At 41.6% G+C, this 27,072-nt stretch overlaps 1 protein-coding gene across 1 annotated transcript; it reads right to left on the bottom strand.

Annotated features, from left to right (window-relative positions):
- Positions 1 to 198: 198 nt before the first annotated feature.
- On the bottom strand, positions 199 to 25,899 carry LOC117295342 (myosin-11-like). Its single transcript, XM_033777936.1, has 32 exons — positions 25,766 to 25,899; positions 24,934 to 25,036; positions 23,791 to 23,987; positions 21,969 to 22,245; positions 20,843 to 21,112; positions 20,157 to 20,359; positions 19,476 to 19,607; positions 18,820 to 18,912; positions 17,872 to 17,961; positions 16,944 to 17,288; positions 16,283 to 16,509; positions 15,269 to 15,428; positions 14,460 to 14,696; positions 13,470 to 13,636; positions 12,600 to 12,760; positions 11,683 to 11,918; positions 10,732 to 10,956; positions 9,758 to 9,862; positions 9,153 to 9,290; positions 8,321 to 8,500; positions 7,505 to 7,651; positions 6,811 to 6,942; positions 6,145 to 6,318; positions 5,634 to 5,732; positions 5,195 to 5,329; positions 4,244 to 4,407; positions 3,845 to 3,932; positions 2,915 to 3,053; positions 2,556 to 2,716; positions 1,993 to 2,195; positions 1,617 to 1,695; positions 199 to 1,482 (listed from the first exon to the last, which is right to left on the bottom strand). Exons 2-32 carry the CDS (start codon positions 25,022 to 25,024, stop codon positions 1,432 to 1,434), a joined length of 5,106 nt encoding a protein of 1,701 aa, XP_033633827.1. The 5' UTR covers positions 25,025 to 25,036; positions 25,766 to 25,899; the 3' UTR covers positions 199 to 1,431.
- Between the last annotated feature and the right edge of the window lie 1,173 nt (positions 25,900 to 27,072).

Raw genomic sequence — 27,072 nt, 5'->3', positions numbered from 1 at the left:
CCCTTGATTCTAACAGTTCAAAAAGTTCAGAAATAATTGGTTAAACATGTAAAAAAAGTAGTTTTGTATACAGTGTGTCAGTTCATGCAATTACCGATGATAAAACTGTTGGTTAAAAACCCTAAAGTTAGTAATACAAAAAAACAAACTTGACACAGTTTTGATGTTTTATATTAATTTATTACTTCAATAGTTTGGATTGATCTGCATATTATAATTATAGCTATTATTTAATCCGATATTTACAAAACTAATTTTACAAAAGAGCATAATTGTTTAGTTTACAAAAACTTCCAAGGAATTTTGTGTATTCTTTTATGAATTTAAAAAATAGATGAACACTTTGATCACACAAGAATTATTATAAAATCTTATTTGGACGGATTTTACCTACAGAATGGTTCGAGTTTGAACTAAATTTAACAAATATTTTTCTAAATATTTTGATTTTTTAAAGTACAAAAATAATAATTGTCTTAGTGTGACCACTACTGTCCCACTAGGATGAATCTAATTATTACAAGGACGGATGCATCAAAAGTTAAACTCTAAAAAAAGTATATGGAATTAAAACCAATCCAAGTACAAGACATGAAGGCACAAAGTACAATTTCTTGAAATGTTTTACTTTTGTAATACTTGTGGCAATCTTGTAAACTCAACAGAACTTTGCCAGGTTTGAAACACCAGGTTTGAAACATCCAACCCATTTATTTTGATAATTTCTACCTCAAGAGAAGAAACAAATGTATAAAATATTCACATCTATTTGTCTAACTACTATTGTACAGTACTGTCAATTTGAAAGAACAATTTCTAATAAAAAATACTTCTTGTTTTTATGTTACAAAATAGAATGGATTTGTTTAAATTATTGTCTACATCCTTTGTATAAGCTACTTATGCTAATTGGTAAAGGGCCCTCTCGTGGCAGTTGGCCCATCCAGTGTGTCAAGCGACTTCGTCTACAGCTACGGCTAGATTAACGCGTCTGCCAGTGTTGAAGAATAGGCAGATGCACGTGATCTAGCCATATGCTGTAGCCAAAGTTGCCGTTTCAGACACGACCTAACATTGTACGTGTACATTACCTCAAAGTGGTGGGATGTCATCTGGCATAATGTAGATTTAAAACTTGGAACAGTCTTGGACAAAATTTGAAACTAATGCTCCCTTACGAACCCTTGTGCTACTTGAGGGTGAATCCCACAATTTGTCTACCCTTGCGACTTGACTTCCACAATTTGTCTACTCTTGCGACTTGACTTCATCACAGTTATACTCCGGTTGTAAACAAGAGACGTCTGTTCCTGACGGTCTTAGCTCAAGCCTAGCATCAACCTGAAAAGTCGCTGAATGTTTTATGTCAAAGTCTAACTGAGGGCAACTTAACAAGTTCACACATCTGACTAGAATGCCACCAAAGCTCCATTATTCAACATCTTCCTCAACTGCTTCACCCTTCTTCATTTTGGCGATAATCTGTGGCAAAAAAATAAAGAAAAAACATTTTTAAAGTCCGTTTTTTGAAATGCTTGTTTTGTCACCAATGCAAGGAATTGTGTATTTGCTCTACAAATCAAATTTGTAAGGATAGAATGTATCTCTAGACTAACCTCCTTCAACCTAGCAATTTCCTTATTGTCAGCATTCTTTGAAGCGTCGTTCGTGATCAGTTTCACTCTGGAAGCATACCTGTCAGTAAAGTTTGAACAATAATTTGAATAAAAACTCACAAAAAGTGACTTGGGACTGGCAGCTATTAAATTACTTTAACGAATTGGTAATGATAAAGAACATTTTTGTTTAACTTCAGTCTGAAAAATGATTGATTACTTAAACCCCCCCCCCAAAAAAAATAAAAGCTATTGTGTAGAGAATACACCATGCCAGGTATCATGCAGAGAGTGCCCCCCCCCTGATTTTCGGATCCTTTTTATAGAAGTAACCCCCTACTTTTGTGATGCTTAGCAAGTTTTTTTTCGTGCGTACGTGAGTGAGACAACAGTTTCCTCCGCGTTGTAGTCGGCCGGTGAGATATTGACGAACATAAGCGTCTTGGCGTTGCCGCCCAAGGAGTCTTGCATCAACATGGTGAGCTTGTTGTTACGATATGGAATGAAGGACTGCTCACTGGAAAGCGCAGATATGACGTCCCCGAGGGCACTCAGTGATCTATTTATAGAGTTGGCTTCCTGTAATCCAAAACGTATTTGAATAATTTAGTTGTGTAATTGATTGATGTAAAGTGCGTCAGGGTACAGAATAGTTTTTTAAGTTTTACCCTTCAATTTTTTTTATAATTGTCCTAGTACCCGCTGCTAATTACCGGACTCAAAGCTCCATTAAAGGAAGAGGCTAGAATACAACATCCTTTTCGTCTGACAACTAACACCTGTTATCTCCAAGTAATTCCTTTCCCAAACGATGGACAAATAATTGGACTGGCACAAACCAGTTTAATGACCTAAGTAATTCAATGTTTAAAAAGCTCAACTAGATAAAAAATCAAACCCAAAATGTCTTCTTTGGTTTTAAAATAAAATTACACCTACCTTCAATTGCTCGGCGCTGGCTTCTGTTTTAGCGGCTCGTTCACTACCAGCCAAATCCACCAGGCTGAGTTTACCCCTAGTGACGGTACCCGTGGTCAGGTTGGTGCTCTCAATCACCACGCCGATGATCAAATGGGAGCGGGAACTCTCAGAATTCATCTCTGAAAAAGAAAGAAAGTAAGGATTGAAAAAAATGAGCACTGATGGTTGCCTATCTTATTGGATAGTCATAGCATTGCAAGCATGTGCAGCATCTCTGCTGCTCACACAAGTTGCTGTTTCTTGCTTTCTTTTTTTGGAGGAGGGGGGGGGGGTTGGTATGGGTTGTTGATACATGCTGAACCCAATTTTAAACTTACTTGTTGAGGCAACGTGTCTGTTTGCAGACCCATGGTCGAAGAGCCCGTACAGCTCTTTAGCGTTCGAGGCTTGTTGAACCACAGCGCCTTGAACGAAGACTAACCCCTTCTTATCCTTCTTGATGTCCAGTCTGGCATTCTAAAAACATGACCACAAAACAAATCAAAACTGCTCAATCATTTTAAACCACTTTTCAAAATAATCAATTCTTATAATGAGCATTTTACCAGAACCATATCAATGCGCTTTAGTGTCCTGGTCACTGGACCAATTACATTCCATTTAATCTTTCTCAGCTCCCTGGTTAGTAGCACTATACAGCCCTGCGGCCGATTTCATGCATCGCTAGGATTAATCCTATCTCGAGTTAGGACGAGTAACCCGTCCTAATTTAGGATGGGTTCAATGTGTCCTAACATTTTTGTCAGATACGGAATTGAACTCGTCCTAAGTCCTACGATTAATCCTAAGTTAGACTGAGTTAAATTGACGGCTGAGCTGCCGTGGCGCACCAAATGCTTTTTTATATTTTTTCATATCAACCTCTACCCTCGTACAGGTACCCATGTATACCCCTGGGAGAAGAGAAGCAATTATAGTACAGCATTCTGCTCACGGTTTCTGCTTAGTTTTCCCTTAACCCACTTGTGTGGGCCTCACGGCCGGCGCTTCGACGCACACCACGGCAGCCCTCCTACTCGTCGGGGCGTACCGCCCGGGAGGCGGTCCTCGCTCTCCGCCCCGACGGCCGGGTATAGGAGGCACGCTCAGCGCCATCCATTATGATTGCAATCACCAGCACTTGAATGTGATGCACTTAACCTGCTCACGGTTTCTGCTCAGTTTTCCCTTAACCCACTTGTGTGCTCGTGTGATAAACTATAATTACTAAAATGGGGTAGCGGCAAAAAGTAGAAGAAAAAACTTACAGCCTCGTGTGATTTTGCGTACAGGTCAATCAACTTGTCGTTGTACAACTCCATCATGTAGGTTTCCACTGTGAAGGAAAACTTGCCCCTTGAAAAAGGAAAAGCAAAAAAATACTGTCAGATGAATTGTGACTAAGTTAGTGCACTGTCTTTTAAAAAACCCACAGGCATATTACTCGGGTGGGATATGAACCCACAACCTTTGCAATTGTAGAGCAGTGTCCTACCAACTAGACAGAGATTGCCCGGTAGCCAGAGGCAGTTCGAATGTGATTAGGAAGACAAAAACAAGAATACTAAATATTAATTTTGGTTCTACCCATATACACTGATGTGTGTCGACACTGAAAACTCAGTACTTTCCCCAGCTCTGTGAAAAAGTATCTGAAGAAAACTCACTTGTTTTCTTCAATAACTTCAAATATCTTCTCAAAGGCTCTTGGTGCAATGCCTGGAAATTTGCCTTCCTTGTCACCGATCATGGTGAACGTCTTTCCTGAGCCGGTCTGTCCGTAAGCAAAGATGCAGACATTGTAGCCGTCTACGGAGGACTGAATCAAATTCTGTAAATCAGACAAAAAAACAGTATGTTTAGATCAAGATCGGTTAGGTTGGGTCAAGTCGGGTCAGGTCAAGTCAGGCCAGTCAGGTCGGTCAGATTGGTCAGGACAGTCATGTTGGTCATGATCATCAGGTCGGTCAGTTTGGTCAGGTCAGTCAAGTTGCGTCAGGTCGGTCAGTTCAATCAGTTTGGTCAGGTCAGTCAAGTCAGGCCAGGTCAGCCAGTCAGCCAGGTTGGTCTGGTCGATCAGGTCAATAAGGTCAATCAGGTCGGTAAGGTTGTTTAGGTTGATCAGTTTGGTCTCATCAATTAGTTCGGTCAGGTTTGGTCAGGTCAGTGGGTCAATCAATCAATCAATCAACTAATCAGGGGGCGAGCCAGAGTTCAAGTGTTGGCAGTCTACCCAGGACCTGTCGCCACCTTGTATGTATACAAATCTGTCTGTGCATAGGGGTGCACACATCAAATAGTTCATCGTCCTCTTTTCATTGATCACCGGGAAAAGTGAGATCGCTCAATGGGAAAAGTATCGATCATGGGGAGAATGAGACTGATCAACGATAAATGTGTGGTCACATTAAGTAAGGTGATTGATTAATGAAAAAAAGTGTGATTCAACAGGAGTGTCCAGTGCTATAAAGAAACTCATAGCCTGGATACAAGTGAAGTTGTGACTTCAAAGTCTACGGTTAAAGAGAATTTTTCTTTCAGCTGAAAACTGAAAGGGGGGGGGGTGTTACAGTCAAAATAGACCAATCCAAAATGAAACATCGATGACAAGAACTCACATTTGTGTCTTCAAAGACATCTGCTTGTGTGCTTTCCGGCATGAAGATGTGATCAAACTGGAATTCTTTCAGACCTCTGGTACTCTGAATCTCAATGGAGTACTCATCTGGTGCTTTGATGATTGAGAAATTACCCTGCCAATAGAAAAAAAAACACAAATTTGTGTCAATAATAAACACTATACAAAGGGTTTGGATAACTTTTGTAGATCATGTTTTTTTTTAGCCATGACAAAAATCCCTACTCACTGTGAATGAAGATGTATGTATATCTGTGGGTTTTTCGAGAAGGACTTAGAAACACTGAGTAAAAACATTTGGTTTCTAACTAGTAGGAGACATTGTCTGGCAGCCAATTTTGACTGCTCAGCTGCCTGATGTTTTGTGAAAATTGAATTAGTAGCAGCTAGCCTCTCTTCAACAAGTCAAATTGCCTTACCCTGGTTTTTTCTGAGCCGCTGAGGGGTCTGGATCGACAGTAGACACGGATCTTCCCTTTCATATCCTCCACCATGTTGTAATATTTCTTCCGCAAAACCTAAAAGGATATAACAAATAATCAGGTTGGTCAAACCTAAAAAGTTAAACAAATGCAAAATCATGACATAATAAGGGCCGATTTGGCCGGCTGCCAAAGGCAAAACTTATAATTATGAGACCTAATCCATAGCACCATGTAATGGTTTACAAGGTGCTGTGGGGCAAAATGCTTCCAATCAAACCAGGAACATCAGGGCGAACCCCTCTTCTTTCCGATAAAAAAGTACACAGGATTCTTTTATGTGTGTTACACAACACACAGGTTAGTGCCTTGCTTAAGGACACAAGTGTCACGGCTGGGACTCGAACCAACACTTTGCTGATCAAAAACACCAGAGTTTGAATCAGGTGCTCTTCAACGCTAGGACATGACACGCCATATGTTGATGCTAAGCTACTTTTCTACTCACCCTCTCGCTGTTGTAGTTTTCAGTCACAGTCTTTACTTCGCTCTGTAGCTTCTTCAACTCCGCTGTCTGCTCCGTCACTTTCTCTTTCAGTTCCAACGCCTCGGCAGCAGCCACGCCCAACCCTTCAATCTGATTGGTCAGTTTCTTGATCTCATCTTTGGCGCCGTCGAGTTCCTGTCGGGACAAAGTCAATCAGTCAGATCAATATAATGACTTTTAAAGGGAAGGGATATGTTTGGTTATCACTCTTGAAAATAATGCCACTTGGACGAAATGTTGTTATGTTAAAAGAGAAGCCTCAAAATTTAAACCTGAGAAGCGTTACTGTCAGAAAACATACCTTGCTTAGATCATTCAATACTATATACAGTTTTTTGTAATCGTGCCAGAGATGTGATAGGCTGTTGAAAATGAACCTTGAAATATGAGCGCAAAGCCTGAAAGTTGATTTAACCTTTAAAATATAAATGATATATATTTTTGGGGGGGATTGGGGGTCTAACCAAAACTGATTTTTGGTTAAAAACTGAAAAATAACATCCCTATAGACTATGACTTTCCATTTTTACAATTCACAGGCCCTTTAAGAGCTGTGGACATGAATCATCAAAGGTTGATATGAAACTTTTGGTCGAGGAAGATTGATTGTTTGGAAGAGTTGAATACCTTGGACGTTGTCTTGAGTTCGGCGTCTAGCTCGGTGGCAGTCTTCTTCTCTCTCTCAAACTTCTTCTGCTCCGTCTCCAGTTTCTTCTCAAGATCCTTGAGCTGCTTCTCCATCTTCTTGCCGGCTTGCTTCTACAAAAAGAAAAGGACACCACAAGAAAAAAAGCATCAGTCTTGGAACCAATTTGTGATGTGATTAAAGGTTTTTTATACCTTTTGTATATCATGTTTTTGGCCACTCACTGTGAATGAAGATGTATGTAATATAATTTACCTGTAGAAGTTTCAGCTTCATTAATTGTCAATATTTGTGCAAAAAAAAGGGGAAAAATCACAGAGCAATGTTTAGCGAGATTAAAGCATCTTACCACATCTCTGGATGCAACATTCTCAAACGGAAACATCCACAGATTTTGGAGAAACAAATCAAGCATGAATCGTTTCTCATATTCAAATGTTTTAATTGATTTCCTATGAGCAGGGGTGTGGGGGGGGGGGTTGCATTTCACACAAAATAGTTTCAGGGAAGCTTGTTACTGCCTTTATTACGAATCTGAGTAATTTAACCAAAGTATGACCCAACCTTTAAGTTTGAGTCTTATTTCTAAACATTAAGCAAGAAATCTTACAGACAGAGGTGAGAGCCATTGCTAACAAATGTAAAAAGCAAAAGGGCAAAGTATGTTTTACTTACATCAGCCGATCCGCCCGACTTGGCCTCCTTAAGATCTTTCTCCATCTGTCGTATCTTGTCTTGACTCTCTTGGATGGTCCTCTTCAGCGTCACTGATTGCTCCGTCAGTAATTTAATCTTCTTCTCTGCCTTTGGATCTGGTCCTCCCTGGAACAAAAATAAAACAAAATAAGAATTTCGTTCTTGAAGGGGCGCAGCAATTTTTCTCTGGTAAGGGGCACTATATGAGGAAAATGTAAACTTGTATTGGAACTTTGCAAAGGGCACCACAGCAAAAGTATAGGGCACCACAGCAAAAGTATAGGGCACCACAGCAAAAGTATAGGGCACCACAGCAAAAGTATAGGGCACCACTGGGATTGCTGTGGATGCCGTGGGTTTATTTTTTGAGGCCTGAGAATGTATATTTGTTTTGCTGTAACACCATGGGTATATCTACTTGCTTAGAAACTGACGATGTTTTCCTGACGATGACTAGAGCAAGCTAGTTGAAACCTTGAGACAATTAAGAACTAACTCGGTGGCAGTCAAGTTAATAATGAGAAGTCCACTCAATCCACTATATGAAAAGTAGTAGTCCCGGCCGATTTCCTACCCTCCGTCCAGGCAGTAGTTACTAAGCAGGCAATTCTTTTTAGAACTGGCAAGTCCCGAAACATCTACTCCGCGGCTGTATAGAGAAGTATCTCAAATTCCCCCAAAAATCTACTTTGCGACAGTAGAATATAAAGCATGACAAGATCTTAAATGAACATAATCCCTGCTGCAATCCTCTTAGTCCACCTTCTTTACCCAGCATTGTACCCTCTTCCTTACCTTAGCGGCACCCCTGACTGCTGCGACTCCTCCAGCAGCAGCAAGCTCCTTATTTTTCTTCTCCAGAGCCTGTATCTGTTTCTTATTCTCCGCTTCTCTCTGAGTGAACTTCTTCTCGGTGCTCTGAACCATCTCCTTGGCTTGTTTGTCCTTCTCCACCATCTTCTTCTTCAGACTTTCCTGAAAATTCAAAAGTACAAATCAGAAGGGGGGAGGTTAATTAAAACGTTACTTTACTGGGAAGCATTTACTCACAAACACTTAATGACAACTCGTTAGTCAGTGTCTATTTGTCTGCCAGTGCTTTCTATTATAAGCACCATGCATCTCCAAAGCACACTTCCTGCCGTTTCGTGCAACAGTCACAGTGCTATTATACATTCTTTCAACGGTTTTAGGTAGCGCATGGCAGCGAGTAAATCACACACATATTGGAATTGAGGTTGAGTTTATCGTCCCCTCAACTACAGTGGGAACGTATAGACTGCGCGGCGGACGGTTAATACAACCGCACAGCAATAACTGACCTGATTTGAAGACTATTACTCCTGCAGCTTTTAAAATGAAATACTGCTTTTAACTCTTATCGCGGTCGGTGAACTCTCATTGTGGTCTCAATGAGGGCTGGAATAGATTTTCTTAACAGTGAATCCATGACATTGCCCCAGTTATCGAAAACCAAGTCAATTGGTTTCCGCTCTTTCCAACACGCAGCAGTTGAATTATGGAACAGTCTTCCAGAGGTTGTTAAACAGACTGAAACATCAGAAAAATTCAAAGACCCGGGTAAAACATACCTGTTTATTTTTTGGTTAAAATTTGTGACCCTTACCTGATTTGATTTGTTCGTATCCTTCTCCTTAGCTAGAGACAGATTCAGCGTCTTCAACTCCGTCTTGAGTTTGTCCAGATCGGCTGTGCCTCCGATGCTGGATTTCTGGGCATCTTCTTTCTCCTTTTCTGCTTTTTTCTAAAAATTATAAAACAACACAACACACATGAGCCTCAAAATAGCTGGGACTCAAAATGTAGAAATTGATAAGTAAATTTGTTTAAAAAAAACCAAAAAAATAAAAATCAATAGCCCGGGGGACAGAATCTCCTGCGACACACTCAGTGGGATTCAAACCAGGGGTCCTAGAGGTGGACGGCGAGGAAAGAAATGTATAGTGTAGTGGTAGTCTGTAACTATTTATTTAAGCTTCTTAAGTCTGCTTCAAGTCGCACATTCTCTCATTTTGCTCCATACACCTGGAATATACTCACCACCTCAAGCAGGGAATCTGACTCTCTACGAACAATCAAGAAGTGTATCAAACACTATCTATAACCAACCTAATGCACTGCGTTCTTGACATAGTACGTTTACAAATGCCTTATACGTACGTATGCATGTATATATGCAATCATTATTAACTTGTTTTTCAGTCTACTTACCACGAGAGCCTGAAGTAGAGCAATCTCTTTGGCTGCATCCACCGGTAGATTCTTTAGTTTCTCTTGCTCCAGTTCATCCAATCGCTGCTTGGTCTCTGTCAACGACTGCAAGGAAATTATTCCACCAAAAAGTGTCTCATTAGAAAAGTTAAAAGTTAGAAACACTTTCCATCTTGGCTGTTCTCCGTGGTCATAATGGGTTGATGCGGCTGGCAGCCGAAGGCGCCCTTGCATGCCTGCTTCTTGAACACTTTGTAGCCGTTTCCTTCACAATTGAGCTCTCAGCTGCGAGTAAGGATGATTAGCCCCCCAAATTATTATTATAACAACTTTGAGATTGAACAAAGAAACAATTGCTAGAGCGGGATTTGAGCCTGCGACCACCAGATTACTGTGTTGTCTTTCTACCAATTGAGCCATCTATCCCTAATAAATGGTGGTCACCCTATTTTGTCAATATCTTTATTCAGGGTGCCTGTCTGAAGTCACACAACCTGTAACTGTTGCTCAACCAGGAATCACAGCCAAGTTTACGATATAACCCGGGAAGCAGCAGCAGAGGGATCATCTTAAGGGGTGGAACTTTTTTTGTCAAATATTGAAAAAAGCCACAAGATAAATCGACTGGGTACTTTTTAATTTTGGGGTTGAACATAAACAAAATTCTTGACCGAGATTTGAATTTGTAACCTTGTAGTTAATTTCCTGGAACTTATGTCATATTCATGAATTTTATGTCAGTTGATGTTTGGTTTGTCGCTGGTTTAAGTCTATTAAGTTTATTATTTCATAAGGAAAACATTTTCAGACTGACAGCCGCAGGGAAATCTACCTTTTACAGAAAAAGCAGAGCACCAGTCACAAGAGCACCAGTCACAACAATGTAAATCACATAGTATTCAGACCGGTTACCAGTTGCTGCTAAGCAGGATATTTCTGAGCTAAGCATATTTTTGTGGGGTTCGTATTCTGACCTGATCTTTGAGTTTCATCTCAGCCTCGAGAGCATCAGTTGCCGCGGTAACCTTGCCATCAATCTCATCCTCCAGGTTGCGTTTCTCCTCGCGGACGTTCTCCAATTCTTGAGTAATCATCTCAAGCTCTTCCTTGGTGGACTCGTGGGAGGACCGTTCCTCGCGGAGTTTGCGTTCCGTGTCGTCGACTTGACGCTGCAGGGCAGCCAGTTGAGCTCCGAAACCCTAGATGTGTTACCAAACAAATATTAATGATTTGGGGTTAAACAAAGACAAATTTACCAGAGTCGGAATCGAACCAACGACCTCCAGATTAACGTGCTGTCGCTCTACCAACTGAGCTATCTAGCCCTATGTTGGCTGTTTCCCTATTTTGTCGATATCTTTGTTTGGGGGTGACAGTCAGAAGCCATTATTATTATTTTTATTATTATTATCATTATTATTATGCATTTAGGTACGCTATTCATGGTAAACGAATATCACAGCGTTTACAATAGAAAGAGCAATATATTAAACATTATACAAACAAAACAACAATAGAAAATCAATTAGGAAAGAGGTATGTTTTGAGAACCTTCTTAAACACATCCACTGATTGAGCAGATTTAGTATAGGAGGGAAGTTCATTCCACTCTTGAGCTGCTGTAACAGTGAATGTACGATCTTCCGCCTTAATACTACGAGTCATGGGAAAAGTAAGGCAAAATGGATCTGCATTGGAGCAAAGGCCATACAACCATTTACTGCTGTGTAGAGCAAGGATCAGGTCAAAGTTTAAGATACAACCTAGAAAGCGGCAGCCAGGGCATCACCTTAAGGGGGCGCAACCTTTATTCATACATCTATTGATGAGAGTATAAAACCTCTCTTTAGTAGCCACTCTTTAGTAGTTTCCGAAAATGTATTTAAAAAAAAACATGAATCTAGAAAGAATTAATTAATCCACACCTCAACATCATCCTCATCAAAGTCAAGGTTTGCCAGCGCCGCCGCCGTTGCAGCAGCTGCCGACCCTCCCCCTGTTTCCACATTAGCTAGTCTTGATTCCAGATCCTCTTTTGCTCGTTCAAGCTCCCTGATGGTCTCCTCTTGCTCCGAGTTGGTCTCCGTCAGCTGCTCATTCTCTTCCTCGAGCTCTTGGATGCGACTTTCCAGAGCTTTGAGATCGTTGGAGCTTGCTTGGCCTGCGGGAGAGACAAGTCACAGGCATTAAGAAAATATGTATCGTCAAGAGTTTGAATTTCAACACACGGGACCAGCCTTTTCGTCCCATCCAAAGGATGTAGCAATAATGGTTAAGTGTCTTGCATAAGGACAGAAATGTCTAGACTGGGATCAGAATGTGAAACACCACAGCTTGAGTTCGGTGCTTTAAGCTACTTGTGTCATCGCCACGCCACATTGCGCACCGGACTCAAGCCCTGGTTGACATGTCATTGGGGCGTGGGTTCAAATCCCGTTTGTGATACTTGTGTCCTTGACCAAGACCTAGTTCACTATAATTGCTTCTCTTCACCAAGGTGTAAAATGGGTACCTGTGAGGGGAAGTTGATACTGTGTTTCTAAAAGCCGCGCGTCACAGCAGCTCGGGGTTTCTGAAGGACACGTATAACAACTGGGAATCAAACCTGTCAATCAAAAACACCAGAGCTAGAGTCCAGTATGCTTGACCGCTCGACCACAACACAACATGATAAAAATGAGAGTAACTTTACATATAAATATGAATAGTAAACTTGCGGGTACAACCATGAGTTAAGTCTCTCTTAGAGGAGTGGTGGCTCTGAAAAGAGCCAGTTTGGTCTCAATGTTTCGAACAGTATACTCGGCTCGACTTCAGGTGAATGTTTACATTTGTTACTGACCTGTCGATTGTACGGAAACCTGAGCCTCGGCCATCGGTTTCAGATCCTTGGGTATCTGACCCGTAGCCAGAATGGACAGGGCTGTGATGTTGGTCTGATTAGCCAGACACTGAGCATTGCTGTCCTCCAACGATGCAAACAGCACCTTGGCATTCTCATCTCTGAAACACAAAAAGAAAGTAAGATTTTCTTGAAAGGTACAGGACGCAATTTGGTAATTACTCAAAATAGTTGTTGCCATAAAAACTTACTTGGTAACAAGTAAGCTTGGGCGATATCTCAATATAATCGCGATACCATTTGTTAAACGATTGCCATATCGTCTTGATTTTTCAGCAAATCGTGGCTTCTCTAGTTGAGACATCTTGCAACCACAAAAGGCTATTAAAAATAAAAATATAAAGTCCCAGAACCAACCGCAAGATTCCCCACCTGAAAAAAATAACATCAAAGACTTTAGCGCCCAGGCGGTCACCCACAGACACTTCAGAAGTAACACAATGTATCAATTACCTCCCCTGTGTCACAACCGGGACTCAAACGCACACTCCGCTGACCTAGAAGCTGAAGGGGTGGGTTGCTTTTAAACTGAGTGGTTGGTATTAGGGGACATTCTTTGTGGCTGGGCGGCTTCATAGAGGTGCTGGTCACCTAGTCCTTCTTGCCACTCACTGGCTTGATATTTTAATCTATTTAGTTTCTTTGTGTCGTTATTTATCTATTAGTATATTTTTATGCCAGTGTTAAGAGAAATAAAAGTTGTACTAAATTGAATAGGCCTTGATGAGAAACCCCACAGAAGTACAACAGAGCTTGAGTCAGGTGTTCTTTATCGGCTGTTGTTACAAAAAAAAAGTTCAAGAACCGTACCTATCCTTTTCCTCTGGGTAGCTTCCGTGTTCCTGGTTGTATTTCTCGATCCACACTTCCAATTCTTGTTTAGCCTTTTCCCTCTCTGCCACCAGGTCGTCCTTCTCTGCTTTGGCCTTCTCCAGCTTAGCTTGGACGTCTTCACCCGAGGGTTCTTGCTGTGCCGACTGAAATAAGGAAATATGATTAAAATTTGTATTATTATTCTACATGAGGGTTTCTTGCCCATGCAGACTAGGGCGGCGGACTCAAGTTCTGTAAATTACAGACTGTATCATAATTGCTTCTCTCCACCAAAGAGTACAAATGGTACCGGCAAAAAAAAGGTTAAGTTCTCTATTTTCAATATAAGTAACAAAAATTTCAAAATTATGAGAAAGAAACCACAAACATTTCTCTGCATCAGCCATGCACATCCCCTAAATTTTCACGGTTGAAAACCAACAACTGATTCAGTGGAACTCTTGCCGATTGTGATGACTGGCCAATGACTGAAACAGTTATTGGACGTCAGCGCACCCCTGTGTACTTTGCGATGGTCTGTAAATTAGGGTACAATTTAGTCTTTAGTCTAAGTCCCTTTTTTTTTTTTTTACATGTTTTGCTTCTGGTGGTTCTGTTTAGTTTAAATTGTTTACCTCTCTTGTGGTTTTTAAACTGCCCTTTATATATTTAGTGTTGTTATTTTAAAATATTGTTTGTTTTAGTGGTAAGTGCCTTGAGGCTTTTTGTTATACTTTTTGACCAAAAAGTGATGATGTTTTTGACCGAAAAGGTATTTATGAATGGGAATCAAAGTGTATTGAATCGGTTTTCAACTAGTGGTTTAAACTCGCCAAGGCCTGGTTCTTTATATTTTACCTCGACTGCGTCTCGGTAAAATTATCAAGAACCAGGCCTCGTTGGGATTAAACAACTAGTTGAAAACCTCTTCACCACACATTGATTCCCTTAATTATTATTATTATAATTGACATTTGCTAGCCATACCTGTAAGACCACAGCCTCTAGGACAAGTTTGAGGTTCTGATCATCCTCCCTCGGTCTCGCCTCCTCCACCTTCTTCTCTTTCTTCCCGGCCTTCTTCTTCTCCTTCTCAAGGGTCTTAATCTTCTTCTCTCTGTCCCTCAGGCTGGTCTCCATCTCGGTCAGACGAGACTCGAGATCACGGACCTTCAGCTGGGACGCTTCTAGGGCTGCAAGAGTTGCTGGATCGGGCAAGACGATCTGTTGATAAAAAGATGGCGGACTCAAAGTCTGGTATAACAATATTGGTTTTTACACTGTTTAAAGGCACGGCAGCCGGTTTCACAAAACTCTTGGATTAATCCTATCTCGAGTTAGGACTAGTAGCTTGTCTTAACATGGGTTCAATGCATTCTAACGTCTATGGCTATGAAACACAACTCGTCCTAAGTCCTAAGATTAAGCCTAAGTTAGGAAGGGTTTGGTGAAATTGATGGCAGGACACCTTTGGTACTTGTCAAAGACCAGTGACCTCAATTGGTGTATCTCAACATGTATGCATAAAATGACACACCGGTGAATATTTGGATTCAACTGGTCGTCGCAGTTGCAAGAAAATTATGAAAGAAAAAACCCGTGTTGCACTAATTCGTGTACTTTCAGATGCCCACTAAATTGCTTCAGGCTTGAAGTCTTTTATTCTTTGAGTGATAAATGATCTCTTTCTCAAAAACTATGTTACTTCAGAGGGATGCGTTTCTCACAATGTTTTAAACTATCAACAGCTCTCAAAATGAATCCAACATTTCCTTGGTACGACAAAAATCTCTTACCTCAACGGTTTTAATGACAGGCTCTGGGATGTCTGGTTGCTGCACTTCTGGGGCCTTACCCTCCTTCAGAGTGGCTAAGGTGACTAGCTTGGCGTCAAGCTCCACTTTCTTTGTCTCTGCCTCAGCGAGCTGAGTGTCCAACTCTTTGACTGTCTCAGACCTAGGACAGTGATATTAATACTATTAGTTTTGATCTATAATAGTAATAATAATCAGGTTAGGTTGGCTCAAAGGCTTCTTGCCCTGTCTTTCACTTCTGTGGACCCTGTTTGAATCCTGCCTTAGCCAACAGAGCCTTGCATGTGGATTTGGTTTCAGTCCCTACATAATTGCTTGGATTTTTCCCCCTTTTGGGTTTCCTTCCACATCTAAAACTGAACATTACTTCATGCTTCCTATTCATCTTGTTATTGTTATTATGCTGTTGGATGTGTAATAAAATAAAATGAAATAATACTTTTGGAGGCTAGTCATCCTTACTTGCAGCTCAAAAGCTGAATTGTGAAAGACGAGGCTACAACGTGTCAAGCAGCAAGCATGTTTGGGCACCTACAAAACCCAGCCACGTCAACCCATACACAATGACGGAGCACAGCCTGAGATCGAAAGTGTGTCTGAACCGATTCAACCGAAACTGGTATTGGTTTGCCAAGACGCACCCCAGGGGTTGTGAGCGAGCAAGGCAAGCTGGGAAAAAAAATGGCGCAACGAGATCGTTCAGCCCTGGGAGCAAGATAGCTAATGATTAATATTCTTTATCCCTGATGCAAATTTCCATCTATTAAATCGTTGCAGTAGCCGCTGATAAAATACAGGATTCGAAACTGCCTCTAACTACCAGGCAATCTCGATAAGACACTGCTCTAGAATTGCAAAGGTCGTGGGTTTGAATCCCACCTGAGTAATATGTCTCTGATTTTTTTTCAGAGAGCTTGGGAATGTACTATAGTGCTTTTAAAAATCAGTGTAAATGTGTAAAACCAAAATGAATATTATGATTCCCAAGCCCTTCACCTGTCTTCCTCTGTCGGCTCCCGTCCGCTCTGCATCTTGAAGTCTTCCTCCCACTGTTTAATCTCCTCCTTAAGCTGTTGGCTCTCCTCGTCCATGATCTCCTGATCCTTCTGAGTTGTCTCTAACTGCTCTGAGATGATGGCTTCGTTGTCTTTCTGAGCCAGGGACGCCAGGATCGCATACTGGGCCTGGATGTAGTCGTACTTTGCTTGCAAGATGACGAGTTCCTGACACAAAAACAAAAAATTTCCGTAAACCCTTCTGTCATCTTTTTCAAATACAAACTCTAGTTTCAATGGAAGATTTTGAGGAATTTTAGCTGGAAGCAGACCTGAGCAGCCAACGTTTGCATTTTACAATCAAGGAGATTTTGTACACCACTCAGGAAGATATTAAGAAATTCCATTTTGGGACAAAGTTTCCAGGGAGTTTTTCAAATCTGTTCTTCAAATCATGAAAACGTATGGTTTTATTTTCAGGGCACTTTCTGCAGAATCAGATAGAGTTGGCAGCTCTGGCAGAAACCGTTACAAGGTGCTACGTGAATAAGGGGCGAACACATACCTCACCACACCGATAAAAAAAAAGTTAGCTTTATGAACTACGTCTTATTATATATAAATAGTAATAATGAAAAAAATTAAAACAAAGTTAGGCTAACCTTTTGGGAGTGAATCATCTTCTCTTCCATCTTGGCTCTTTGGTCTTCCGCTCTCCTCCTCTCTGCCTCCGACATCCCACTAGTTACCACGGCAACAGACGCTGCCACGCCCACAGCTGCCCCAGCATGTGTCTCCCTTGGCCCTTCGGACCTCAGACTCGCACGAGACCCGCGTTGTTCATCCAACATCCTCTCGGAGGATACATCTCCCGAGGATTGACGGTTGGTGTCAACGACAACAGGGACCGTCCGTACGGCTGTCCTCGCTTCTTCGAGTTCTTGGCGGAGTTTCTCGACTTCATCATGATGAGCCTGCTTCTCAGAGAGAAGCTGATCTTCCATGATCTAAAAATTAGAAGGATTGAAATTGAATTCAGGGTGCATTGAAATTCAAAGGTCTGGTAAACTTAAAAAAAACCTAGAAAAAAAACCAGGATTACATAATTATGTCTGAGGATTTCAGCCACTTTTTATTCAACAGTTATTTTTTAAAAGAAAACCAGTGCCCAATCACATGGCTCGGCTAACCGTAAGCAAAAAATCGGCACTTACGGAAGCAGGGAATTCTGCCCCGACATCAAGCACCAGGATTAACTTATACTCCCCAAGGAGCTGAGATGGTTTAAGGAATGATATAAGGACGCGTTCTTAATTTATCCATGTTCCCTTATAGTTCTGAGCAGACAGTTTTATTTCTCACTGCTAAAGACACCCAATTCCAAAACTAGTCCCCTAGAGTTTATAGACTTTTATCGTGGTGCAGCCATCTTGAATTTCTTCCATTGGTACCAATGTTACCAAAGCGAGGCTGGAAGAACAAAATAGTCTGGTCCCTATTTGCAAAATGATTATTAGCATTCATTATTGTCATTCGATAAGGAACATGACCAAGATGGAGGCAGCATAATAAAGGGCTATTGGTGCCTACCTTCCTCTCTTCCTCAAGGTCCTTTTGAGATGAGACAAACGTGGATTGGTTCTGATCCATCTTCTGCGTTAACTCACGAGTCAACTCCTCCTGTGAACGTGAGACACCAATGATCATTAACAGAGAAAACTGCAAGAATGTCAATATAAATCACCCCGAGCAAAGATATTGACAAATTAGGGACGCCGCCAACATAGGGCTAGCTCAGTTGGTGGAGCGCCAGCACATTAGTCCGGAGGCCGTTGGTTCGCACCCCACTCTAGTCAATTCTTTGGTCAACCCCCCAAAACTGCAAGAAGTATTTTAAAAAATTGCCTTTTTGGAAGAGGCACAACAGTGTTTTTATTATTGAAACTGAGTCCTGACTGATCATTTGTGTTCATTTAGTGAAACTATGATGCAGTTTAGTGTATTTGCAACATTGAAAAAGCCAGGCACGATCCAGGCACAACACAAAGAACTGTTACACCCGCAGTTTAGTGCACCACCAGAGTGTTCTGCTGTAAAAAGCAACATTAAACTAAAGGAGGTAATTTACTGTTGAAGCAGTCCCAAGGAACATTGAAAAAGTTGGGGCTGTTCCAGGCACAAAGGAACATTCCCAAATGCAAACGCCAGCAATCCAGTGGACCCACCGGCGTGTTCTGCTGGAAACTGAGATGAAACTATGAGAGGCAATTCAGTGTGTTCACATTGAGAGCAGTCCCAAGTGGGGTGTTTTGGGACTCAGGCATGTTCCAGGAACGAAGGAACATTCCCGTAGGAATCCGCCAACAATTTCTGCTGGAATTACCATGAAACTATACGAGACAGTTTAGTGTTTTCACATTGAGTGATATCCTTCAAGGCCCACAGAGGAATTCATACGCCTGCAATTCAGTGGACCACAGGAGTGTTCTGCTGGAATGCAACGTTAACTCTTTAGAGTCCAAACAAATTTGAAGGTACCTTTTCCCTTTCCAGTCTGTCATACTCCATTTTGTTGCTGATTAGTAACTTCTTCTTTTCCTTCATGAGTGCCTTGTTCCGACTATTAAGACTCTGTAAAGAAACAACAAATCAATTATAAAATACTAAGTGTGGAAACACTGTGTGGACTTACACACGCCCACACAGTGTTATGTACAGTGATGAAGAATAGGTCCACACAGTGTCCACACAGTGTCCACACAGTGTCCATACACACGTCCACACAGTGTTATTTACAGTGATGAAGAATAGGATTTGCCTTCAGTGTACAGAACAAAGAAATGTTCGCAGAGTGACCACAACACAGAGCTGTGTGCTGAGATGTGTGCAATAGACCGATCCATTAGGCTCCGCCCACAGCACACGTGTGGGCAAGAACACGTGAGCCTCTACAATGCCATTCTGCACAACTCTGCCGTGCACGCCTAGCATACGCGCACTTATGTTGGACTTTATAGTGTTGGACTTTTGGTTGCGCAATGGGTTTGATTGGTCAATATGCAATGGTGCAGAGCTTAATGGATCAGTCTATTAGATATGCACCATCTCTTGACAAGCAATTCCAGAATCCCAGAATGGCAGTGCTTGCGTGTGACGTCAGTGCATGGCGTCTGTACTCTAAAATCTTGACTCACTTGTAGCGTCTCCTCCCAGTACGTCTTCTTGCTGCCGAAGTCATCTCTGTGTATCTCAATCACGTGGCGGAATGTCTTGACTTTCTCGCGATACTGGATTCGAAGGCCACCTACAAACATATTGAATTGGCCCTGGCAGGAGAGAAAGAAGAACAAAATGGTAGACCGTTAATAGGAAAATAAAAGGTGACCTTACCAGGAATTTCTTGAGGTTTTATTTCTTGGGAATTAGCAGTGTGAACGTTTCTTTAGCGTATTTAGGGTGTTTAATATAAGATTTTTCCTGAAATACCGTGACAAACTTGAGGAAGTTCGAACTACTCTAGTAATAAGTCATCTGCTCCAGTAATGCAAAGTTGGGTCTGAATCCCACCCTATTGATTTGCCTGTGGATTTGTTCACAGAACTCGGGAAAGTACTAAAATGCTTAAGTTAATCCTATCTTGAGTTAGGGCAAGTAACTCGTCCCAACTTAGGATGGGTTAAATGCGTCCTAACATCTAAGGTTACGGAACATAACTCGTCCTAAGTCCTAAGATTAATCCTAAGTTAGGAAGAGTTTGGTGAAATCAATGGCTAAGAATACAGTGCTATTCAAAATAAACATCGGTGTACGGGTAAAAGCAAACTTTAAAATTAAGGAATACAAAAATTAGAAGCGTGGTAATTTATTGAGGTTACCTGCGTCTCATCCTCGATCATCTTGTAAGTGTCCTCAATCTGACCGACGATGCGGATGTGGTTGTATTTCATCTTCTTCATGTCGTCCATCACCTTGGCCAGGCAGTCACGGGCGTACACATACGGGACGTAAGCCTGCTGCTCATGCTCCAACTGCGGCGGTTTCAGGTGCACATTGGACGAGGTCGCTAGGCTCTGGTTGTCTAGAGAAGGGGCAAAAAGATGCACCATGATTGGGTTCAGAAATGAGAGTTCAAATGAGCATCGTGGCTGAACGGTCTAGTTCACCGGACCCCAAGCTTTAGCTCTGGCGTGAGCACTGTTTCAAATTTACTGATGGAGCCCAGCCAAAACAGAAGCTGTGATTTTGAAAAGCGCCTATGATGGGTGAATTGGCCTCAGTGTTTTGGCGTGTTGTGGCCGAGCGATCCAGTGTACGGGACCCAAGCTCTCGTGTTGTCAGCAGAAGAGAGTGGGTTAGTCAAACAAATTGTCAAGCTCTTTGATTGATGTTTGAGTCTTTTTACTGCCAGTCCTATGTTTCTATCAACAATTTTTGATACGTTTTTTCAAAGATAATGTAAATAAGTGTTTCCACTGTGTATAAGGTCTTTGAATTAGCAGAACAAGCCATATAAGAGTAACATAGTGAGTTACACATATGACTGTTGGACATGTTTACTCACCCTCATTGTCTCTCTGCTCAGCATCCCTGGTCTTATTTCCCGGCACCGTCAGTGTATTCTCCCCATTGACACGTCGGCTCTTGTCTGCCTCCTTCACGCTGATCACAGACTGCGAGCCGGACGCAACGGCTGCGTGGGCGCCAACGCCTGGGGATCTGTTGCGTGTCTGCGGGGACTTTCCACGCTTGGGGGCGCCAGACTTGGGGCGCATAGAGGACGGGGGATCTATTGGTATCTCGCTGATGTCCTGCATACTTGACATACTCCAGGCTTTTGTGAGAAAATAAAAATCATGAAACTTTATTAATAAAATTAGCAACACTGCTGTCATTAGTATGCTGGGCCCAATTCTGAAGAGCTGCTCAAAAACAACAAAAGGTATCTTAGAACAACATGATAATGCTTTCCAGAATAAAGTTTAAAAATATTATTGTGTTATTATGCGATATAGCCTAACATCACAAGGTTGGACAGCCACTTCAAGGTGAGGGCTACACGTACATACATGTACCTTATTTGGGCTGTTGAACCTAATCAACTGTCACCATGGGCACGCTGACACCTATTCCCGGGGCAGAAACAGGATTACTCCTTAAAGGAACACGTTGCCTTGGATCGGTCGAGTTGGTCTTTGGAAAGCGTTTGAAACCGTTTGATATACAATGCATAGATGGTTTGATAGATAATTCAAAAGCAGAATACAATGATCCACACAAATTTGCCTTGAAATTGCGTGGATTTCCTTTTACTTTGCGAACTAACAGTCAGCCATTTATGGGAGTAAAATATTTGACTCCCATAAATGGCTGTGGATCATTATATTCTACTTTTAAATTATCTATCAAACCATATGCATTTTATAACAACCGGTTACAAACGCTTCTCAAAGACCAACTCGACCGATCCACAACACACCAAAACATTGGGTCCAATGTACAAAATTTATTGGGTAGCTGGAAAATGGCAGGCATGACTATACATATAAATCAATAGTCGCGACTTCACGCGACTTCAACACTAGTCGCACAGGCCAAATGATATGTAAAGATTACACTAGCCACACAAGAAATTTTAAACTCAAATCAAGGGTGATAACAAAACAAAGATAACTTTTAAAAGATCTTACCTTCGCTAAAACCTTTCTTCTTTAGCTCAGAGGGACCCTCGCTGCTCACCGATGCCAACAGGTCATTTCCAACGTCGTCATTAACGGGGGTGACGACATTGGCTCGGTCCTTTCTTCTCTTGCGTCTTCTCTTGCCCCCGTCACCATCCACTGACCCTACGTAGCTGTCCTCCCCGTAAGGGCTGGCCGATCGACTGGCTGTTCCCACTTCGCTGTGCGGTCGCTCCATCAGCTCAGGATGTTTTGAATCATCATCGTAGTCCTTAATATCCAACTCCTGAACAACAACAACAACAACAACAAACAAACAAACAAATAAATAAGGGTGCATTCGATAAGCTTCCCTTGGTCGACACCGCAGTGCTCACTCGAGTGAGCCCCTGACAAGAGCTAATCGAACGATCACACTCGCCTCTCGTGGTGACGCCAATCACCTTGGGTCACCCCCAAGTGACCCACTCCACAAGCACGGCACTGGGGGCTGACCCGGGTGAGCCCCTGGAATGACGCAAAGCTACTCAAACATACCAGGGGGCAGACCAGGGTTGACCATGGGAAGCTAAACGAACACACCCAATGTAAACACTCACATAATATTTAAACAAAATTAAGCACAGTGTTATTACTCAGTACTTTCCCCAAGATCTTGATAAAAAAAATCCAAAGGTAAATTACTAGGGCGAGATTTGTATACTAGGGTAAAATTAAGGGTAAACACCAAATATATTCCCTATTTCCCAATGCAAAAACTATGGAACGAACTCCCCTAAATCTCTGACAAGTTACTACTTATTCCAGCTTCAAAACCCACTTGAAAACTTATTCTTGTGCTTAACTATGTAACTCATTGCAATCTTGCTTACTGCATCTCTCCTGCGCCAGTAGTGTCTTTTAGACAGACATGGCGCATTACAAATTACCACTACATGTATTGTTATTATTATCGTTATTATTATATAATTCAGTCACAAAACCTGGTTTTTTTTACATGTCTTGAATTCAGCTGCTTAACAGCCTATTTTGAGCTTACTTCACAAGTTTGAATTTGATATAATATTGCCGCTAACCGTAAGCACATAAAAAGGCGTGCTAACCTGCCGGTGCTTACTTTATGAAAGTGAATGACGTAACAATGCAAATCCGTGGTGATCGTGCTTACTCACCGCCTAATTTTCTTGCTAACCTGTGAAATACGCTTTAAAAGCTTCAAGGCAGTGGACACTTTTGGTAGTTACTCAAAATAATTATCATCACAAAACCTTTTTTTATTACCAGTAATGGGGAGAGGTTGATGGTATAAAACATTGTGAGAAACGGCTCCCTCTAAAGTGCCATAGTTTTCGAGAAAGAAGTAATTTTCCACGAATTTGATTTCGAGACCTCAAGTTTAGTATTTGAGGTCTCGAAATCAACCATGTAAACGCACACAACTTCGTGTGACAAGAGTGTTTTTTCTTTAATTATTATCTCGCAAGTTCGATGAACGATTGAGCTCAAATTTTCACAGGTTTGTTATTTTATGCATATGTTGAAATACACCAACTGTGAAGGCTAGTCTTTGACAATAACCAATAGTGTCCACTGCCTTTAAGCAAATTTATCTGCTATAGTTAGCATAAAAATTGGCTTATCGTTAAGCAGCACTATCAAATTGGCCCAAGGTGGTGCAAGATTTCATTTCATGACAAGAGTAGCATCTTGCCAGCCAGAAAATGCCATTGAATGTACCAATATATTTTTGGGGGCTAAAGTGACATGGTCTATTTATTACACACAGCGTCCAGATTTCGGAACTGTAGCTTAGAATTCTCTGCCCTCTCACCTCGTCCGTAAAGTCTCTTCGATCGGCGTCTTCAGCTTCCCTCACTGACACCATACTTCCCCCTCCATGACCTTTAAGGTCAGAGGTCAAAGACCCTGCCGGTATGTTTTCCACCTCCGTCTCGTGATAGGCATTGTTCTCTATGCCAAACTTTTCACCAGCGGAGTCCTCTGCCCTATCAAAATCTTCAACCCAGGCTATTGGAAAATCACATAAACATTTGGAAATAACCGTTAATCTTGAATTAACTTGTTTGCCCTATCATTTTTGGTAATAACTTCCCAAGTTATTCCCATAAAAAGGGGTTGTTCTAAAAACCCCTCGACCCCCACGACCCCTCGACGTCCGCCCCGTGTTCGAAGAATTTCCCAATTCCGAATTCATAAAATGTCGCTTTACGGCCGAGTAAGAATTAAGTCCCCGATTTAGAATTCACAGTGTGTGATCCGCGACGCAACTTCCTTTCACGACTAGGCTTGACTTCAAGTCTGAGACTGCGGTTATATTTATCTGCATCAGCCACGCAGAATTGACAGTATTTACGTTCCGCTTCCGCACGACAAGTGCACACCGATTGGGGACCCCAAACACGCCTGTGTGGCCATTCGGTCGGTCGGGTCATGCTACCTCCATGGTCGGGTCTACAATCTTGAGCTCCACTTAGAGCAACTAGTAGTACCAATTACGCGAAGTTTGCTTCGTGCATACTATGTGTCTCGTATGCTGTGTTGTTGTGATGTTCGAGGCATGGTAGTCGATGTCAGCATACAAAATTGTGTGCGTGATTGGCTGAGGTTGTGGCAATTTCGATGTACAGAAAAAAAGATCGCACAAAAGTGGATGGTCGAGGGGGTCGTGGGTCGTGGGGGTCGAGGTTTTTTTTAGAACAACCCAATAAAATGTTACTTGGTAAAGTAATAGAACATTGTTAGAAACGACTGCCTTCAAAGTGATGCAGTTTTAGAGGAAAGAGGTAATTATTAACCCCAATTGTGTACATGAGAAGCCTTTCTCAGGCATCTGAAAGCAAACATGTCTATGCAACAAGAGTGTTTTTCTTTCACTATTTTCTTGCAACTTTGATGACCAATTGAGCCAAATTGTTGTGTTTTGTTTGTATGTCATTTTAAAAGAGTTACTCACAATTGTGAGAAAGCGCAGAAGTAGGTCTCTCTGGCTCAGTAGTTGGGATGACTTTGGTCTTCTTGCGTCTTGCTTTCTGTGCCGTAGCCATTTTGGTGGTTCACTGCACATCAAAGAAAATAAAGCAATATTGTTATGAAGATTTTAATTTTGTTTAAGTTTTTTAAAACTTAAACAAAATTAATTCATATGGTGCACACATGGTGCTCGTTTAATGTACAAAGTCAAAGGACATTAGTTATTTGTTTTTCCAATTCAAAGAACTTTCCGTCAACAACCATATGGACCGAGTTAACTTGGGACCGAGTTGACTTGGGTCCGAGTTGACTTGGGTCCGAGTTGACTTGGGACCGAGTTGACTTGGGACCCAGTTGACTTGGGACCCAGTTGACTTGGGACCGAGTTTACTTAAGACCGAGTTGACTTTGGACCGAGTTGCTTGAGACCGAGTTGACTCATAAGCCTCTTCTGTGTATTTCCAATAAAAGTTTAACACTTTTAGAGTTTTGTTTTGCTTTAGCCTTTGTGGAATGTTGGACTGCAAAAAGTGCAACTTTTTAATTTATTAATGACAATAAATTATGACATAAAAATGAGTACCTTATTTTTCAAATCCAAGTAAACAATAAACGAATAACACTAACACTCAATCATAACACTATAATAATATCTTGGATAACCTAATCAGACTAAAACTTCGGAAAAGTTTAGGACAATTAATTCCTTTCTTATCGTACCCCAGTATACACACAACTCAGTCCGTCCGTGCGATGATTTCTACCTCATCAGCTCATGAAATTATCCTTATTTAAGACAAGCTTATAGTACTTACCCGAGCTCGAATACAGAAAATAGGCTCACCAATCGTTCCTATACATTGTAAAGATGACAATAACCCGCATTGTTTTACTAAATCAGTCATTTAGAACCATTTCCCGATATAAAATAGAAGCCACTTTTACAAGATGGCCGCCATATTTGCTCACGGAGTTGCCGGGCGAGTGTAGATTGTTTACAATTTGACGTCATTCCATGCCACTCGTACTCTTTGTTATGCAAACATCACACGTGAGCACACTTCTTTGACACAAACCATGAAACGGAAATCTAGGCGGGTCAATGACTTGTAAGTCAACATTGGCCCAATTTCATAGAGCTGCTAATTAAAGCACATACATTTGCTTAGCATGAAATTGTTGCCTTGATAAAAACAGGAATACTAAACAAATTTCCACATGATTTTCAGGATAAGCAAGCAATACACTATAGTAATAAAGCGATATATGCATTGCAAGAAATGGAAACCATGTAGGCCCTAATCCTGTTTTTTTTTTCAAGGAAGAAATGTCATGCTTAGCAAGTTTTCGTGCTTAGCAGCTCTATGAAATTGGGCCATGGTGTGTCGCTCAAGAGATGTACAGCTTATGTTGTTTATAGATAAAGCAACGCCCGGATGTTTCGGGAAGGACACATTATTTGGCACTTGGGCTGATTAATTTGTGTCGACACAGGGATAGCCTTTAGTCAAGGCGCACGCGGCACACCGGATGGCACGCACAACCCCAAAAATGTAACGCACGAAATAAGACTATCACACCGCGAGCGCGAAGCCGCGAAGCGACTTTACCACAACTCGCTTTGGGGTCTTATGTTTTTCTTTACATTTTTTGCCAACGATTTTGGTGGGAGAAAATGTAATGCATTAATAATGCATTAGCGTGGTGAGTTGCTGGCCAATAAGAACGTTCGATGCAAATTCGTTACATTTTCTCCCACCAAAATCGTTGAAAAACATGAGGCCCCAAAACGAGTTGGTAAAGGCGCTTCGCGGCTTCGCCGCTCGCGGTGATAGTCTTTTTTCGTGCCTTACATTTTTGGGGCTGTGTGTGCTATCCGGTGTGCCGCGTGCGCCTTGACTAAAGGCTAACCCAGGGATGGCCGAGAGAGAGCAACTCCAGTGACGTGGATGGGGAATACCCTTTTGAAGAATACCCTTTTGTCAGATTTTGTGAGGACGTGGCGATGTTTTCGACAGTTTCAGAAAGGTAACTCGAGTCTCAAAATGTTTATTTATCAAACTGGTATTAATTTAATATTGTGAACTTGCTACCCCCTTTCCCTTTTGCCGTGACTTGTTGA

The sequence above is a fragment of the Asterias rubens genome, chromosome 10 (assembly GCF_902459465.1).
Source record: "Asterias rubens chromosome 10, eAstRub1.3, whole genome shotgun sequence".
Classification (NCBI taxonomy): domain Eukaryota; kingdom Metazoa; phylum Echinodermata; class Asteroidea; order Forcipulatida; family Asteriidae; genus Asterias; species Asterias rubens.
This window is presented reverse-complemented; position numbering and strand designations above follow the sequence as displayed.

Excerpts from the sequence above, each read along its gene's own strand:
- LOC117295342 (XM_033777936.1), bottom strand. The coding sequence starts at position 25,024 with ATGGCTACGGCACAGAAAGCAAGACGCAAGAAGACCAAAGTCATCCCA. Across the intron at positions 2,196-2,555 it reads CCAGCGCCGAGCAATTGAAG|GAAGCCAACTCTATAAATAG; the intron begins GTAGGTGTAATT and ends TTTGGATTACAG. Across the intron at positions 1,483-1,616 it reads AAATTGCTAGGTTGAAGGAG|ATTATCGCCAAAATGAAGAA; the intron begins GTTAGTCTAGAG and ends TTTTTGCCACAG.